At 34.5% G+C, this 20,262-nt stretch overlaps 1 protein-coding gene and 1 non-coding gene across 2 annotated transcripts; both read left to right on the top strand.

Annotated features, from left to right (window-relative positions):
* The first annotated feature begins 277 nt into the window (after positions 1 to 277).
* On the top strand, positions 278 to 17,146 carry LOC136316047 (protein LEG1 homolog). The gene is made up of 7 exons (XM_066247795.1): positions 278 to 389; positions 6,070 to 6,309; positions 11,295 to 11,378; positions 12,206 to 12,390; positions 13,317 to 13,417; positions 15,594 to 15,832; positions 17,046 to 17,146. Exons 1-7 carry the CDS (start codon positions 278 to 280, stop codon positions 17,144 to 17,146), a joined length of 1,062 nt encoding a protein of 353 aa, XP_066103892.1.
* LOC136316548 (U1 spliceosomal RNA) lies at positions 9,249 to 9,412 on the top strand. The gene has a single exon (XR_010727776.1). It is a non-coding gene; the product is annotated as a U1 spliceosomal RNA (small nuclear RNA).
* Positions 17,147 to 20,262: the final 3,116 nt, after the last annotated feature.

Genomic DNA, 20,262 nt, shown 5'->3' with positions numbered 1-20,262 from the left:
ATATTATAAACACTTTTTAAATGTTTACTTACATAGCCTTACAATAATGTAATTATAAATTTACCTCAAGTCATGGGAGTAAAATTCCAGACTGGTAACCTTACATTTCAAGGGAGTCACCCTAGTTTCATTGGTAAGGCATTTCCATCTCCACCTAAGTATCATTAGGAAAAGGAATGTAAAGTTTTGATTGGCTAGGTATAAATATATTCTATGATGCCCTCTTCAATTTTCCAATAAAAGCCTTGCCATAATCTGAGCCTCTAACTTTGTCACCATGACTATCCTTCTTTCTTGGGCCTCTGTATTAGTTGGTTGTATATCTGCTCCTTTAGTTCAAACAATCTATAACTCAGCTTTTCATCTTCCTCTGTGGGAAGAGAGCCCTGGTAAGTTCAGTAACTACAGGGTAAAGAATAAAAAAATTATTGATTGTTGGCTATACTATGAGATAATAGGGAGCTAGAAAGTTCTAGTGAACCAAGCAGCCAGTATTTTGAATAACTTGCACACAAAAATTAACAAATTTCTTATGGAGATTGTCTCTACAGCCTGGCTGGCATAATCATTCAGGTAAGAAATAATATTCTTTCATTTTAATGAATTTCCAATATAAAGTAAACTAATAAGAATATCAGTTTTTAAAAATTGTTATGTTTCTCTCAATTCTGTCTTTTTGTATACTTCCTCCTTTCTCATGGCTCTCCTTTTTATCATCATTTTTCTGTACCAAACGTTATAAAATAACCCCTGTGTTCAGGATTTTGTATCTAGCACTGCCCAATAGAACTTTCTTACATGATAAATATTATGTGTGTGTACTTGCTGGTATGGTAGCACCAGCCACATATAACTATTGAGCACATAGGACTAGTGTGATTAAAAAACCAAATATTTAATTTTATTTAATTTGAATTAATTTAAGTCTAAATGGCCCAACAGCCTTGTGACTACTGTCCTAGAGAACACTATACAAGATAGTGGGCATTCACTAAGGCAAAACCACATGGATGCCAACTTTTAAAGACCTAGTCTTAGTCCCTTAAATAAATAACAGCCATTAATTGAATTTGTATTACATGCCAAACTTTATTCTGAATACTGAGAATATACCCAAGAGTCTGTGTAAGATGAGTGTGCTTGCAATATTTGAAATTCTCTGATTGGGGTGATGAAGAATAGAAAGGTCGTGCTGGAGAACGTTATAAAGGTTTCATCCTCTTCAAAATAGTATCAACACTCAAGAATTAGACTGGAGTTTTATTTGAAACAAAAAATCATCATAAATCTAAAGCTACTTTTGTTCTGGCCAGCAAAAATATTTTAAGAGGTAAGATGAGACTGTTAGTATTTTGGGGAAGAATTGTGTAACACAAAGAATAATTATTTTTATATATATCCATGATGTTGCGTATACAGTTTATTTTTAATTTTTTGTTTAGCAGTTAGATTGTAATAGAAAAATAAGTGAAGTTAGCAGAACAACTTTGGGAACTTATGGCAAGGCAAAGTGTTACCATCAAAGGAAAACAAAGATGAAAAAAGGGAGGGAAAAGAATAACTAGCAATTTAATTTATAATTTAATGTGGGCTAGGAACAAGACTCTAACTTTATCTGGTGAGGTGACACTTATTTTTACCCACCTAATAATTTAATTCTAAGGGTTATGGAGACCATACAGGATTTTAAGGAGAGTTTTAATCACTTCCTTCAAAGAATACAACATATTGGAGAAGGTAAGTAAGAATAAACTCTCTACTGGACAACGCAGCCAAAGGATCAGACACTGGGTAGCAGTGTGATAATATTTGCAAAAGAGAGAGAATATTGTGTGTTGGAATAATCATGGAAGGAAATGTGAATTGGAGTAAATCTTAAAAATTGAATAGAGTTTAAATGGATGAAATAAAAGGACTGTAATTCATGTAGAAAGAAATATAATTAGTAACACCCCCCCCCAAAAAAAACAGAGTTTGTAATCATTGTGATATGTGGTATTTTAGCATAATGATATTCAAATGTCACTTAAAGATGAAGAAATGCTCCACTTAATTAGGAAGGAAATTAAAAACAGGCTCTGTCTCACTGCCTCCTAAGCAGAAAGCCCTTGGCTATTATTGACTTAGACTGACTCTCTTCATACATTTGTCCTGACCTAAAATATCAACCACTACACAAGCTGGCTATGAAACTGTAACAGAGATTCACTATATAAAATACTTTTATGCAGCAGGATGGATCAGGTTGTTTAGATCACTTACTGAAAATAGATAGAATTTATGGTTTTATGATATAGGGCTGGTGATGAGAATTAATCTCATAGGCATTTTTGTCCGTGTTAGTAGCAGAATATAAAACTGGGAGCCCTAAAACTGAAATCACTGCCTTAAGAACAGTGTATTTACACATACTGTACAAAACACGTCTGTTAAACCGAATTTAAATTAAACATTAATACAGGAGAAAAAGACAATTAAGATGCAGTGTCTTATGCATTCTTTCCCTCCAAAAATAAATTCTGTCTGTGCCTGTTTCTTGCTTGTAGTCCTAAAATTATTAATTAAGCTGGAGGTTGGGAAAGAGTTATGATACATGTAAATACTTTTTGATGTTTATTTATATTCTTTATTTTAACATATTCATGATAAGAGAAACACAAATTAAATACATACTGGCACACCATTTCTCTACTTAGAAATTAACAAAAACCGAGACAACTTAAAACCTTCATTACTGTTAACAGAGTAAAATAGTATAACCTCTGAGAGGAATGTAGCCATATATGTATATAATAAAATAACATCTATGTATTTCCACTTGTTAATAAAAGTTATTATTCTGCAATAATTACCTATTTGTAGGAAAGTGCAAGGAAATATGAGGGAGGTAACAAGCATCCTTCACCTGAAGTCCCCTAATGTGAACATTTTACATGATCAAAACCAAAATACTGACTTTGCTTCAATCTATACAGTTTATTCACTGGTCACGAATGAGATCAGTTATAACTGGACTCATTTGCATGCCTGACCATGTATGTGTGTATCTCTAGACAAATTCATCACATGTGTAACATTATGTAATCACCATCACAATCAAGATTATTAAGTGTACTATCAGCACAAGACTTCTTTATTCTACCTCTTTTGATCCACACTTAGTCCATCCCACCCTTCATTTTGACCCCTGGCAATGACTAATCTGTACTTCACTGCTACACTTAACATTATTTCACAAATATTATATAAATGAAATCATGTAGTATGTATGTTTCCTTTTGTGATTGGCAAGTTTAAAATTGAAAATAATATCCTTGAGGGTCATTCAAGTTGTTGCATGTATCAATAGTTTGTTCCCATTTATTGCTGAGTAGTATTCTATGGCATAGGTACACCGTTTACCTATTCATTTATTGAAGCCATTGGATCTTGGCTCTTACACTCTTTAGCTGTTACCCAAATGAAGCTGCTCTGAATATCTGTGTGCAACTCTCTGCATGAATATAAGCTGTCATTTCCCTAGGATATATGCTTAATTGCTGGGTCATATGGTAAGTCCATTTTTAGTTTTAAAAGGAATTGACAAACTATTTTCTAGAATGGTTGTACCATTTTACATTTCCACCAACCACATGCAAGTGATACAGCTTCTCACAACCTTCCTAGAACTTGTGTTATCACTATATTTTTTTAGCCATTCTGATAGGTATGTAGTGATATATCATTATGGTTTTAATTTGTATTTCTTCAATAGTGAAAAGATATTAAGTACTTTTTCATTTGCTTTCTTGATATCTGTATCTCTTCTTCAGTAAAATGACTATTGATATCTTTTTTCCATTTTCTAATTTGATTGTTGTTGAGTTTTGAGGATTCTTTATATATTCTAAACATAAGCCTTTGTTGAATATGTGGTTAGCAAATACCTTTGCTCAGTCTGTAGCTTATATTTTCATCCTCATAATAAAATCTTTCGCAGAGGGAAATTTAACGATTTTTTCTGAGTTCTATTTACCAGTTCTTTTTTTATGGCTTATCTATTCATCCTCTTAACACAATTTTTCAGAGAGCAAACTTTTTAAATTTTGCTGAGTCCAATTTATTAAATTTCTATTTATGAACTTTTACTTTAAGTGTTTTTAAAGTCAAGTCTAAGAATCTTTTGCTCAATCTTGTTTTAAAGATTTTTATCCCAAGTTCTTTTCCAGAAGTTTTATAGCTGAATGTTTTAAATTTATGTTTCTGCTCTGTTTTGAGTTAATGTTTGTATAAGGTGTGTGAATTACTTTTAGGTTTATTTGTTTGCCTATGGATGTCCAATTGCTCTAGCATCATTTACTCAAAAATCTATCCCACCTTTATTGAGTTGAGTTTGTAACTTTGTCAAAGTTTATTGCACATATTTTTGCAGATTTATTTCGAGTTTTCTTATTTTGTCTCATTATCTACAAACCTATTCCTCTAATCGTATCAAATTTTCTTGATTATTGTGGCTGTGTATTAAGCAATTCCTCCCCTTTTATCCTTATTGTTCAAAATAATTTTGGGATACTATAGGGTCTTTCCCTTTCCATATAAATTTTAGAGTAAAATTGTTTATTCTTAAGGGAAATAAAACTTGTTGAGAAATTGTTAAAGATTATGTGAAGCCTATGTATAAATTGAGGGACACTTGACATCTCTACTACTGTAGGTTGCATTTTCCAGACCACAAATATGGTACAAACATTTAGGTCTCCTTTGATTTGTTTCATCATACTAATTTTTTTACATGTTTTCTTACATTTAAACTTAAATATTTTACTTTATTTTTTTGGAGTGATTATAAATGGCACTTAAAAATTTTGTTTCTACTTGTTAATATATAAACATGCTATTGACTTTTGTTTGTTCATCTTGTATCTTAGGTAATTTTCCTGTTATCCTTTCATTATTGATTTTCAGCTTGTTTTTATTGTAGTCAGAGAAGACGCCCTTTCCTAGTGTGTGGCCAGAGAGAGCAGCTTTTCTTGTGACTCTTGTGTATACCTGTTGGCAGTTTCAGGGTTCTGGGCTCTCTGGCTCCCTGCTGCTAGGACCAGTTCCACACAGGCTTTGACCTACTTCATGCAGCTTCAACTGGCAGCTTTATTTCAGCCACTCCTTTTACCTCTTGCATGCTACCCTGGGCTTTAACGCCTCTGCTGCTTTCTGGGATGCCCAGAAGAACCTGTTTGGTACTCAGACTTGTGCAACCGGAATGGCAGGAGAATTTTTCCTCATTGGGTCATTTTTATCAGTGGAGGATTAGACTAAAGTCTTCTCACTTCGTTTTCACAAAGCCCCTGGGTCTTTCATTATAAAGGTCTTCCTTTGTCCCTAGAAAACACTGAGCACTCATGCCATTAGTGGAGACAAGCCAGCCATCTCTTCCTGTATCAGCTTCTCCTTTGTTCCTTATTTTCTCCCTCCTTTTGTTTTATTCTGTAACTCTCAAATAAATACCTGCACACAGCCTTTGGCTCAGATCTTACTGATGTGAATTTGGGTTAACAGTTCAAACATACAAGTCTGGGCCTGCATGTGGCTGAAATTTAAGAGAGATCTGGCAAAGTCAAAAATACCACTAACATGTCTTTCAAATTCTATCTAAAATTTTTTACTTCATTATTTCGTGTTGCTAAATCCCACCAAATAGAGATTAATTGAGAACAATAGTCATTTTTAAAAATACAATACCTCTAGGGAGGACATAAAATTCATCATTTGAGTTAATAAGGTAGACAGAAGACAGAGGCAGAAATAAATTTAGAAAAAAATACATCCTCAGTAAAATACCTAGAGACTGATATATACTCGATGTTACTTACTCAGGAGATAATTAGCCAAGAAGGTAGATCATTATCTTTATTTAACGCCACCCTACAGTTTCCAGGGAAGATAATAAATAGTATTGATTAGCAGAAGTACAAAAAAATTCCACTTCAGAATAAACTTCTTGTCATCTCTCGATCTCCAGTTTAAATACCATGACTTTGCATTTTTCCTTGGCCAGTATAGTAATTGGGAGTATTTTTGGTTTTTTGGCAGGAGTATCCAGTATCTCGGATGCATATCCTCCTCTGTGGAAAGATTGTCCTGGTCAGCTTCGTGATTACAAGGTAGAAAATGGAAAGTACATCATTAATTTCTGGCATTACCTAGAGAGACAAGGGATGTATAAAGTCTTATTGAACGAGACAGCCAAGTATTTTGAAAGATTTGCACCAGAAAATGAACAAAATATTTTATGGGGATTACCTGTACATCATGGATGGCAATATTATACAGGTAAGAATGTCTGTCTTTCATTTCATGACTCTTTCATTTAACCAAAAATTAAGTAGGAAGTATTACCTTTTGTATATAATACCATGATTGTGAAAATTGATTATTTTTTCCTTTTTTCCCTTCCTACTCCTTTTCCAACTATTCTTATTCTGACTTCTCTTCTTCTATTTTCCATCTCATTCTTTCCAAATCTGTCTTTATCAAGCATTTATTTAATGTCTTCAGTGTGCATGGTTTTTCTACTCAGCAATAGGACTGTGTGCAATATTTAGAATTGTTATATTTGAACTGTCCATATGGGAACAGGAGAGTTCTACTATGCTCACATGTTCTTATAGATGACTACTGAGCACTTGAAATGGCTAATGCTTCCACAAATCCAAAGTCTTAATTTTATTTAATTTCAATATAAATACTCACAAATGGCTAGTGGTTACCTCATTCACTGAGACACAGCATGTTAGACCTAGTTCATTCAGTGTGAACAACAATTAAATGAGGTGCTACTAGATGCCATGTCTAGTTCTAAGCATTGGGAAGTAACAAAACAATGAAGGCAATACTAATTAAATAAACAAAAGTACGTAAAATTAATCTGAATTATCTGCAGTTTGTATGTGATTAAGTGGTTATGTGAATTGGAGTGATCAAGGAGAAAAACCCTCAATGGAAAAACCTCTCATGTGTTGTGTCCCTGAAAATTATATTTACACTCAGAAATGAAAGTAAAGATTTGTTTTAGAACAAAAGTAAATCCCAAGCTAGCTTGTTCTGGTTAACGATGGCACTCAAGAAATAAGGGTCCCTCACCATTTGCTTCCAGAAAATAGTACTGGAAGAAATGAACCAATGAGAATAATGGGTAGCTCTGTGGAAAAGATAATCTGTTATGACATCCTGAGCTAGCATTACTACCAAGTTTTTCAGGGAGGTCTCCTGACACCTAATTTATCTCCTACTCTTAACCAGTCTTCAGCATGAAGAAGAGGAATATCTAAACTCCTGAGACATAGATGAGGAGAATTTCAAAAAGAAAATCCATGAACTTTTTTACCCTGTGTTCAGTAATGAGCAAAAGGCAAGGTTGAATGCTGGCTTGGCTATTTTCAAAATTTACTTTTTTCTTCTTTTTAATTTTTTTTATTATTTATTTACTTATTTATTTTTAGAGACAGAGAGAGGGACAGATAGGGACAGAGGAAGAGAGAAAGATGAGAAGCATTAATTCTTCATTGAGGCACCTTAGTGGTTCATTGATTGCTTTCTCATATGTGCCTTGATCAGGGGACTTCAGCCAAGCCAGTGACCCCTTGCTCAAGCCAGTGGCCTTGGGCTCAAGCTAGTGACGATGAGGTTATGTCTATGATCCTGAGCACAAGCAGGTGACCTCGAGGTTTCAAATATGAGTCCTCAGCACCCCAGGCTGATGCTTTATCCACTGCACCACCAACTGGTCAGACCAAAATTTACTTTCATTAGAGAACATAATAAATGGGATTTTTTAGTTTTTAGTGGATGATTTTACTTAATATTTAATTTAGTTAACTATAGGACATAACTAGAGAAAATCAAAATAAGTTTTAAAATTTTGAAAGTAACCCATAGAAGTATTTCAAGACAAGGATCATAAGTATAAGAGTATCTCAGGAAACAGGATAACAGTCATGGGCTGAGATCATCATGGAAAGAAAGTAGTACCAAAGAGTTTGGTGGAGGAATTGATAGAAAACAGCTAGCATACAAATGAAGATGGCAAAGGTGGCAGTTCGTGTTAAGAGAAAGTATACCTCAGTGACAGAATTGGAATGTGAGAAGGATAATCGGTGATAAATTTGACATTAATTAGAGCCAGATTAAGAGATGTTCCTAATGTCAAATTGAGGAGTTTTTAGTTGGTTCTTTAAACAATATGTTTTAGTTTAGTAATAGAACCTAATGCTTATACAATACTTAAACACCGTAAATGTTTGTTTTTTGCTTGAGTTTTTTAAAATAACTTTATTAATTTATAATAAACTACACATTTTAAGAATGTATTATTTACCCTGGCCAGTTGGCTCAATGGTAGAATGGATGTCCCAGGTTTGATTCCCAGTCCAAGTACACAGGAGAAGTGCACATCTGCTTCTCCACCCCTTCCCCTCTCACCTCTCTCTCTCTCTCTCTCTCTCTCTCTCTCTTCTCTAAAATGAATAAATAAAAATAATTTTTAAAAAGTGAGAGTGTTGTGAGCTGGAATAATCTAGAAATAGAATAAAATTTAAGGTAACTCTTGAAATACAGGGGGAATATTGATGAATTATTTTAGAAAATAAATTCATGAAAAAAGTAATAGAATTGACTAAAGGACAGAATTTGTGGTTAGTGTAACATTTGGGGCAGAAAAAGAGATAAGAGAAGGAAATGCTGGAAGCACAGGAATTTAGATTTAAACACCACATATAGCATTAATTTTGTTCTCTAAAAAAATGGGTATGACAAGAAACAGTTTTTGGTAAAGGCAATTGAGAATGATGTACTTCTTGCCATGGAAAAACAAAAAACAATTCCTCAGAGGATATGATGACCAGAGGCAAACTCGTTTCAGCTTTAAAGAAGGGGGCAGTGCAGAAAGTATCTACAAGAGTTAGAAAAGTGGTAAAAATTTTTCTGACAACAAGAGAAAAAAAAAGTTCATAAAGCAGTTTTCTTGACCATCAAGATCAAGTGCTTAGTTTCAGGCATGCTCACTTGGAAGTTATTTGTAATCACCCATGAAGGAGACTGGTGGGGATTTGACAGAAATGGAACTGCAGCACAGGGAGGGTTCGGAGTGGAAGCTATGGCAGTCAGCGACATAAGCAACTTTTAGGTTAACATCACGGATGAATGTCTTCAGACACTGAGTGGGCTTAAAAGAAAAGATTTTTGGAAATAATCTCATAAAAACTCCCAAATGAATATTTACCTGACAGGGGAGATACCATGATCACGAAGGTGGTTTTCTCAGGGCGAGGCTTATCCATTGCACTCTGGATGTGCTGACCCCTGCAATTTCCCCAAATGTGGGAAACTCATCTGCATAATTTGTGGTAGTGGGGGACTGCATCTGTGCTCTCCCCTGGGAAAAAAAAAAAAAAAAAACTCCTAAATGAGACAAAACCTAATAATCAGGAAAGGAATGTTTCACCTACTTGAATATTTTTCTGGTTTAAAGAAAAAATTAAAAATTTGAAATGTTTTCATGCATTAACAGAACTGCACCTATCTTCTCTCTTATCCACTTGAGCATCAAGAGGAGCCAAGTCAGAAACTAGAATGAAAAAGTAAAAAGAAAACTGATTAGGTTCATGGGAAACATACCAAAATGGTGAGAGAGAAGTACATAGTAATGTAGGGGATGGAAACCAGAAAGAAGAAAATGTAAATGTTGCAGAAAAGTTATTTGGGCCCTGGCCAGTGGCTCAATGAATTGAGTGTTGGCCCAGCACATAGACGTTTTGGCTTTGATTTCCATTTAGGGCACACAGGAGAAGCAACCATGTGTTTCTTTTCCCCTCCTTCTCTCTATTCTCTCCCTCTTTTCCTCCCACAGCCAGTGGCTTGATCAGTTCAAGTATTGGCCCCAAGTGCTAAGGATAGCTTGGTTGGTCCAAGCCTGTCAACCTCAGGTGCTAAAAATAGCTTAGTAATCTAGCATTGGCTGTAGGTGGTGGATCCCAGTCAGGGAGCTTCAAGGAGTCTACCTCACTATCTCCCATCCTCTCCAATAAGAAAAAAAGAAAAGAAAAAGAAAATGTTATTTGGAGAAAAGAAGGGTGTGTTCTCCATAACTGTGTAAAGACTGGACCAGAGAGAGGTTGGTGGGGCAAAACCCTGTCTGGGGATTAGAGAAAAGGGAAAGCAGGGGTAGAGAGAATAAACCAGGTATGGAAATGTTTGAGAGGGAGAAAGAGATGGTCATAGATCAAAGAGTTGAAGGACATGCAATGAGTATATGTAGAAGGCACAAAAGATTAAAAAAAAATGTGCTAAAAAACCAGAAAGAGAAGTTGGAAAAGTAGGAGGTAAGAAATGATGACAAAAAGAAAAGGTATAAAAATAAAATAATGGCTAATATTTACAGAGCACATGTTCACTGAGCTAAGCACTTTGATTACTTCTTCATTTAACATCCCCAAACTTCTATGAAGCAATTATTGTCAGTCTTTCTAGGACGCAGATTAGAAAAATGATGCTTGCAGCCCTGGCTGGTTGGTGCAGTAGATATAGCTTTGGATTGGGGTATGGATGTCCTGGGTTCAGTTCCAGGTCAGGACACACATGAGAAGCAACCATCTGCTTTTCTTCCCCTCCCTCCACCATTCTCTCCCTCCTCCCTTCTTGCAACCAGTGTCTTGAATGTTTCGAGCATCAACCCCAGGTACTGAGGATGGTTCTGTTGGTCCAAACCTGTCAGCCTCAGGCACTGAGGATAGTTCAGTTGATTTGAGCATCAGCTCCAGATGGGGGTTTCTGGGTGGATCCCATTCCGGGCTCATTTGGGAGTCTGTCTCTCTATCTTTCCTTCTCTCACTTAAAAAGAGAAAATGAAAAGAGATACTTGCAGAATTTATTTATCTGGGGTCAAATGGTGAATAAATAATGGCAAACAGGGTTTAGATCTTGTTTACTATACATCCGTTTTGATTCCCTATATATTGAAGATAAAGGGTACGAGAGTTATTAAGTAGAAGAAATACAAACTACAGAGTTTAAAAAAATAGGCCTTTGAAAGAGAAAATCATTGTAAAAATGTTTAAAAAATGAAAAAAATATAAATAAAAATGGTAAAAAAAAAAGAGAAGTCATAAAAAAAAGACAGTGATAAAAAGGGTAACAGTATTTTCAGAAAATATTTAGTACTTTCCAATAAACACAATGCAACTAGTCAATTTTTTCTTTTTCTTTAATCTATAACTTGGAAATGGTCTAGTAAACCCAACTCTAAATTTTCTATCTTTTAGGCAGATTAGCTGATCCAACCCAAAGGACAAACTGTGGCCATAAATCAGATAATTTGTGCATCTCTGTTGACAGTTGGTGGGCCGGTGAGTGTAAACCTCAAATTGATGACCTTTCAACAAAGTATCAATTTAACTAAAAATCTCAACTAGAGAAACAAAAACAAAAACATGTATCAGAATTACTGCTTTTTACAAATCATTCAACCCAAATCTGAATCTTTTGAAAGGAATTTTTAGTATATAGCTATATATATTTAATTTATTAATTAGTTTATCCAATTATAAAATTACCAACTAAAACTAGTAACCTCAAAATTTGTTTTAAATACATAGGACAAAAAAACAACAAAATACCATGTTTCAAAATTAATTTAAATATAATATTATGTGCATTTGTAAATTAGGATAATAAACTATATATAGTATGATCAAAAAATGTGTAGGATATAAGTAGAAATTTCTGACATGTTATCAAACAAAACTTTATTAGCAAGGCAAAAATCTAACTATAAGTTAGAATATTTTAAGGATGCATCAGGTTTTCAAATTTATAATAAAAACTTATAAAAGTATAGCATTCTATAAATGTTACTTATTTTTTCTTTTTCATTTATTGTACTTTAGAATTTAATTACTATTTTTAAATTTAGTGTCATCTTTTTTTATTTAAAATAATAAATCTACACTATAAATCCATTCTGCTTTATGAGAGTAAAGTTTTCAAGAGAGCATATTTGAGTTGTATATGACAATAAAGTAAATTTCTCATAGTTTCTAAAGTACCCAGAACTGCTGCTTAAGTTTTACCACATTTCTAGGTCTATGGACTTACCATTATAATAGATTTCCTTACTCAAAACAACCTTTTTTTGTACATTAACAATATCAATGATAACTTTTTGTTTATACAGACCTCAATTTTTATCTCTCTGCAATGCCCTTCCTTGCTGCAGTTGATTCTGGCTTAATGGGAATACCATCAGAGAATGTCACACTTCTGCCGCCATCCAAGGATCAGATGAATTTTTGTTATAATGTTTCTAGCTGTCATTCATCATTTCCAGAAGCAATGAAAAAGTGGAATGAATTTTACCAGGTCTTTTTTTTTTTTTTTTTAGTAATTGTATTAATACATTTTGGGGTGGCCAGATAATTTTTGAATAGTATATTTAAGGTAGGGTATTTTATGCATTAATTAATATGCTATTAAAGAATAAAATTTCTAACCAGAATTAAAACATTTATTTATGACAGCAATATTAATGTGAGTAGATTACTCAGTGACATCATATCATATTAGCACCTATTAGCACCCCTATTACCCATAGAATATTGAGGCTACATTTTCTACTTCCCTCACACCTAATAAATTATACACAAACATGTGAGAATTATGATTTAATAGAATATTAGTATTTATTTATCATAATTTCAATTGAGCAAAAACCTATATAGAAATATAATGATAAAATAAGTTCGGATGAATTTGATCAGATTATTTACACTCTCTTCATAAACACTTATCAGCTGAAATAATCATTTGACAATCAGAATCAAATATTGATGTCCAAAGTAAAGTGTCATGGGTGAAAGAGTACATGACAAAGACCAAGTTTTTCTTTACAGAACTTGGTTATTATGTTTCATATGATTACACAAAATACTCATACTCCTCCCATTCTCCTCATTCCTGACTCTTAAGCCTTTGTGGAAAGCTCATTGTACAGGCAGAGAAAAGCAAGTAAGTAAAATACACTAATATATTAAAGCTCTGGTTCTGAACAGTATAAAAATATAAAATACAGTTTATTCCTTTCACACAGATTCAGCATCACAGGTAATTAATAAACTAATATTAAGCTTTGAGGAATTGTTAAGCATTGAATCTTTCATACCTTAACTTTTAGGGAAAAAAAACCTCATTTAGAATGTTGAAATTTTTTATTTGTAAATAGAACTTGATTTTCAGGAAAAGAGATTGTTATAATTGTTTAATAATATAACATTTTCCTTCTTGGATAGCATTTAATGTCAGATTCTAGTTGTTTTGATGACCTGCTGAAGTACTTATGGGCTGCTCATGTCTCATCCTTGGAGGTGGCTCAAAAAAATTTTCAGAATAGGTAAGAATGGATTTAAACTTATTTTGTTTTAATATGATAACAATCTTTCATTTTACATTATCTTTTTCATTGAAGTTTTTTTTTTAATTAACTAATTTACCAGTATGTCCACCATGGAGTAGTACTATGATAAAGAAAAAATTGACAAGAAAATGCTTTACTGGATAAAGTTCATAAGTATTTTCTAAGTGGGTAGGAAAAATCTGAAGAAATTTAAGTTTGTATCATAAAGTAAAACAAATTACGAAGCAATAATTCAAAATAAAACCAGAAGTACAAGATGACAAATAAAAACCTGTTTTATACAAACTGGTGTCTATAAACTGGAAACTGTAATGACAAATAATTATATAATCTCTGCACCATTTTGATCAGAAAAAATAGCTTGGTTAACACATATTTGAAGGGAAATATTCAAGCAATTTGGAAGCCCTGGCCAGATAGCTTGGTTGGTTGGAGTGTTGTAAAAAGAACAAGAAGAGGCGAAGGAGGAGGAGGAGGAGGAGGAGGAGGAGGAGGAGGAGGAGGAGGAGGAGGAGGAGGAGGAGGAGAAAGAGGAGGAGGAGGAGGAGGAGGAGGAAGAGAAGGAGGAGGAGGAGGAAAAGTAGGAAGAGGAGGAGAAGCATCATCTTGATTATCATGCTAGATAGTGAAAATAATGTCAAAAGTCTCCCACTTTATAACAAATACAGTTGAATCAGGCTGCACAACTGGTACAGATGTGAATGACACTGTATTAGGAGTGGTGACTGCCACCCAGAGTGAGATCTGGTTTAGAAAGAAGGGAAGAATGGTGACTGATTTAAAAAGCACATATAAACACGGCACGCATGTTTGAGGACTTCTTGTTAACCATCTAATTTCATCTTTTCCAATGATCACATATTCAATTAAGATAAATGATAAATTCGGGAGTCATATTGTTTTGTATATATTAACTCTTAATGTTGCTTCAGGGCTGATTATTATATTGGTCATCTGAAGAGTTCATTCTCTTGGCATGTCTGTGAAAATAATTGAAACTGTAGCCTTTATGGCATATTTTTGCTGTGACGCAATTTAAAACTTAACAACTATTTATTTCTAGAATTTTCCATTTAATATTTTTGAACCACAGGTAGCTAAAACTGTGAATAGCAAAACTTTGGATAAGGGGGGACAACTCTATATATCTTCAGAAAAAGATACCAAACTACCTAAAATACAAGAAAAATTCCCTGTAAGTTATTTCATTGCTTAGTGGTGACCTGAAATGAAAATTGTGTATTCCTTAAGGAATATCAGAAATCAGCAGAAACTTTGCTAGTCTTCTTTGATTTTTATCTTTTCATTTTAAAATAACAAAATTTAAGAGTTTGTGCAAGTAGAGCATGCTTTCTAAAAAGGGCAAAACATTTGACTAAAAGCATATTTCCTGGGGTAGTAGTTTCCAGATTTAAAATTCTAATAAAATCTATTTAAATTCTCAAATCTAAGGGCTAAAATCAAATTTCTACAATTGGTATTCTATATTTTTAAAATTTTTTTATTGATTGATTTTAGTGAGGAAGAAGGGAGAGAAGGAGACAGGAACATCAATCTGTTCCTCTATGTATCCTGACCAAAAACCAAACGCAGTCTCTGCTTTGGGATGATGCTCTAACAAACTGAGCTATTTGGCCAGAGTTACAATCTATATTCTAAAAAGTAGGATAATGTAGTTTTGAACAAATTATCTTTTTTGAAAATTGAGTTGGCAAAATTCTGAGTTGATTAGGCCCTGGATGGTTGACTCAGTGGTAGAGCGTTGGCCTGGCGTGCAGAAGTCCTGGGTTCGATTCCCGGCCAGGGCACACAGGAGAAGCGCCCATCTGCTTCTCCACCCCTCCCCTCTCCTTCCTCTCTGTCTCTCTCTTCCCCTCCCACAGCGAGGCTCCATTGGAGCAAAGATGGCCACTGGGGATGGCTCCTTGGCCTCTGCCCCAGGCGCTAGAGTGGCTCTGGTCGCGACAGAGCGACGCTCCGGAGGGGCAGAGTGTTGCCCCCTGGTGGGCGTGCGGGGTGGATCCCGGTCGGGCGCATGCGGGAGTCTGTCTGACTGTCTCTCCCCGTTTCCAGCTTCAGAAAAATACCAAAAAAAAAAAAAATCTGAGTTGATTAATTCTAAATGTATACTTTCTCCCCATTTGTGTTGTAGGTTAAAGTATTATTCTAAAGAAGAAGCTGATTTTGAAAGAAATTGGGCTTTATTTGTGGATTATTTAGCTCCATCACTCTTTCCTACAACTTTGATTAGAACATCTGAATTCCAGAAAGGTCTGCCAACACGAATGCTTCTTAGTGGGGATCAAGCCCCCTTCATCAATGACTTCACTGGTTTTCAGAACAGTGTCTTGCTTGCTTTAAACATTTTGCACAAAGTGCATAAGTATACAGGTAAAACACATAGAAACTTTAAATTTTGGTAATTTTATACATTGTGTTGATTTCATAGGAATAAAATACTATTAGAATTATTGTTATAAACCCATTACAACAGGATATCTAAAGGAAGAAATGTTGACTTCCTACAGATATCTGTTTCAAAATTTCAACAATGATTATTGTGGCCTTATGAAAGGTTTGACTTAGTTGGCATATACTGTAGGACCTTTCCACACTTAGCATGTCTTCTCTGGGGTCTTTGCACAAAGACAGCAGATCAGTATCACCACATGGTAGTAGTTTGATGGGGAAATAATGGAAATATCTATTTCTGTCTTGGCTAAGTTTTATTATTTTATTTCACTTTGTTTTAAATGGAAAATGTAATGGGCACAATAATTATTGGCCATGACTACCAGAACCATAAAATAAATTGTATATATAATCTTTTTTATCCTGTTCTACAAATTATAGAATAAAGAAAAACATCTGACCTCCCAAAACACTGGTTTGGAGGAGGTATATTTCTTTAAAACTTTCAATTCCTAGACCTACTAATGGTAGAAATCACAGAAAATATTACATAATTATGTCTTTGAAAATTACTTATTATTCATGTATCCTGTGTTGTATGCATATATGTATGTATGTATGTAAGTTTTATTCCTTAAAGTAAAATTCACAAAAAGATGAATCAAAAATTTTAAAAGGATGAATATTGTATATTAAATTTAAAAACTGTATATGCATTACTTAGGGTAACACTGTCTTCGTTGCGCGTTGCAACACCTTAGTTGTTCATTGATTGCTTTCTCATATGTGCCTTGACCACGGGCCTTCAGCAGACCAAGTAACCCCTTGCTCAAGCCAGCGACCTTGGGCTCAAGCTGGTGAGCTTTTGCTCAAACCAGAGGAGCCCGTGCTCAAGCTGGTGACCTCGGGGTCTCGAACCTGGGTCTTCCGCCTCCCAGTCCGACGCTCTATCCACTGTGCCACCGCCTGGTCAGGCATGGTAACACTGTCTTAATAAACAAACCTTCCAATTATAATGGTAAAATTCATATGTTTGAATATGAAGATATAACAATTTTAAAGAACAAAACAATGTATGTTTTATCAATGTATATAATATATAAAAATTAAATTGAAATTTTGATATAATTTTATCATATAAGACCAAAATAAAAATTGTATAAACTACTGTTAAATATCTTTATTTTTTTAGGAGTCGTGTTTTTCACTGCATGGAAGACGTTAATGAAGTTAAAAGTTGCAAGAAAACTGTTTCTAGAGATTTTGGAATTCATTCTTCACTTTTTAAATTAAATACTTCTGGAAAATTTATAATAAAATAAAAATCTAAACTGATAATTCCTCAAGGAAAAATGTTCTCAAAGATTAGTCCTTGCAAATTTGCATATTCTATGCCTATATTTTAAATTTTAAATGAATATTGTTAATTTACTTAATTAGTTATTATTGAATTAGCATCAAGAATAAATAAACTGTTTACTGTTCAGTGTAGGTTTGGTTGAAGAGCTGAAAACTGCCAATAGATTAATAAATATCAAAAAAATCTGATGCAATAGGATTTTTTTTTTTACCTAAATTCATTTCATGAAATTTTGAGGAATAGATTTTCATGGTCAATAGTCAAAAGGCAGAATATATTAAATAAAAATTTACTTAATAAATTTGAATTTCTAAAATATTTAAAAAGGAACTAATAGTATAGAAAGTATTTCTTGATAAAAAATATGTTTTGGGAGGTTGTTAGTTCTCTCAAAGTTAGAACTTTTTTTCCAGCCCATCCTTTTTATGGGGAGCTTCAGAATCATAGAGGGCAAACTTGCTCACCTTTAAGAGACCATGTGTACTGACAAGAAGATGGATCTCCTGCTTGTCCTCATGGTGACTTTCCTTTCACCGCTTTCTGAAGCTTGTTTAGACCAGTCTATATAAGGTCCCATCTATAGGCAAAATACACCCACTATTGACCGTTTGAAAAATAAAATGAATAAATTGAACCAAAGGATAGATATTGTGGTAAAATAATATGCGCACCAATGAGAGAAAGATGAGTTTTCACCTAAACTCTACTAATAATTTTCTAGCCGGTGTTAGCTAGTTAATCCTGAACAACTTAACAGATTTTTCTGTATCTCAGTATACTCATTGAAAATGTAAAATTATGGGAAAAATAAAGATAATTGAGAGTCCATAAGCTTTTGATTATAACAATTGACTAGTTCAGTAATTAGAATGTAGTGGACATCCAGTATAAAATGTACAAAATGGTTATAGTAGCACAAGGTACACACGTTTGACGAACCAATAAGACAACTCATTATATCACAAATCAATTATTGCCCTAGCCAGTTGACTCAGTGGACAGAGGGCCAGTCAGGCATGAAGACGTCCTGGGTTGGATACCCCATCAAGGCAACATGAGAAGCGACCATCTCCTTATCTCCGCCTTCCTCTCCCCTTTCTGTCTCTCTTCCTCTCTCACAGCCAGTGGCTCGCTTGGTCCCAGTGTCAGCCCTGGACACTGAGGATAGGTCAGTCAGTCCAAGCATCAGCCCCAGACAGGATTGTCAGGTAGATCCTGGTAGGGGCGCATGCAGGAGGAGTCTGTCTCTCTATCTCTTCTCCTCTCACTTAAAAAAATCAATTTTTGCTGTAGCATAAATTCCAGGAAGCTCAAACCAAAACGTGTATATACAATTGTTGACAGAAAACAAGATGCCTCTGGATTATAAAACAGACCATTTATTACTCATAGAACACCTTAGTGCCAGTGACTCATGACCTCATTCCACAGGGTGCTGCATTGAGAACCAGATGACCACCTGGCATGCAGGGCAATTGCACCACAGGAAGGAATCCCAAAATACGGAGACTTGCAATGTATATAGAGCAGCTGACATTTCAGCTTACTCTCTATACTCATACGTGCAAGGGAGAAAAAGAGAAACCTCACTTTTACATTAAAGGGAAGGCGGAGGGTAGGGGAGTGAAAGAAGGTAAAATTCTTCTACATCTTTGAAATATGTTCTTCCATTAGAGAAGAAATTTTTACAGTAGTCCTTTGTTCAGCATCTCACAGGCATCTCTTCTGTCTTGCTCACCACGGCAGGGCGGTGCTGGTGCAGCTCCAGAAATAAGGCCACTGCTCAACTAAAATCTGTTGAATTAGGTCTGAAGCTTGGGAATGATTTTTAGATAGAGTCTTCAAGCATTTCAGTGTGATTATGATAAACACCCCTCACATGCACAGAGGGAAGAGCTTGTGTATTCCCGGTTATGGCTCATAAGGCAGGTCATATGCAGCGGTTCTGAATCAACATCTGCCGAGCATCACTCCTGAATCCTTCTGGCCTCTATTCTGACTGGAGCCCCTGAGGCTAGGACCAGTTCCACACAGGCTTTGACCTGCTTCATGCAGGTGCAACCAGCGGTGGGATTCAGCTGGTTCGCATTGGTTCGGCAGAACGGATACTTAATTTTTTGTTGAGTTCGGTGAACCAGTTGTTAAAAATGACACTTGTAATCAGGGTCCTCTCTAAGGTGCGCACCCAGGCAGCCATCCAATGTGGAAATCACAAGTTTACATTCCTTATACTTTTTTAATGTTCATCTGCACAACAGTGTATTCTAAGCACCTGTAGTAATGTTCATTCTGTCCATAGGTGAAAAAAATTGCAAGTGAGTACACCAATCAGGGAGCAATATGGAAATATTTTATATAATACTTCTATTGTTTTTTTTTGTCAGCTGTTATTTAATATTTTATTAATATTTTAAGTGCTTCCTTATAACATAATCTAGTTTAGTGTGCCTCTTATTGTTCTTAAGCATTAAATGTATGAAATAATAAACTATCTTTTGGTATATTGTTTTTTAATACTTAAAATGGTAATTAGGGCAGAGAACTGATTGTTAAATTATTTGAATTCCACCACTGCCCAGTATCTAACTTTTATTTATTATATCTATAGTAGCAACTATTTTTTCTCGAGAAAGAAGACTCACATACCAGACTGAGTTTTGCAAATCTCAACACTAGTTCATTACATGCTGCATCTGAGAGCAAATAGCTATTTTATGCAGAAGAATTTATTCCAAATTTTTAAAATTTTAGTTACTGTTAACATCAGCCCTAAGAAAGCCAGTGTCTTGAACGTCAAATGGAATGATCCTTTAAATATGTGCTGTTCTCTTATTGGGCCCATGAAATATATAAATATGTGATTATAAATGTATTGCCAATTTTTGATGCTGTTTAAAGATCATTATGGAAAAATAAAACTTTCTTAGATTTTAGAGTAAAATATGTACAATGTTGAAATTCCATTGATCACCACTAGATAGTATTATAAAACCTATTGAATATAGTATATTACCCTTTGTTACTCTTCTCTGTTTTCAGGGTTTTTCCA

This window comes from Saccopteryx bilineata, chromosome 12 (assembly GCF_036850765.1).
Source record: "Saccopteryx bilineata isolate mSacBil1 chromosome 12, mSacBil1_pri_phased_curated, whole genome shotgun sequence".
Classification (NCBI taxonomy): domain Eukaryota; kingdom Metazoa; phylum Chordata; class Mammalia; order Chiroptera; family Emballonuridae; genus Saccopteryx; species Saccopteryx bilineata.
Note: the sequence above shows the minus strand (reverse complement) of the source record. Positions and strands in the feature narration are given on the sequence as shown.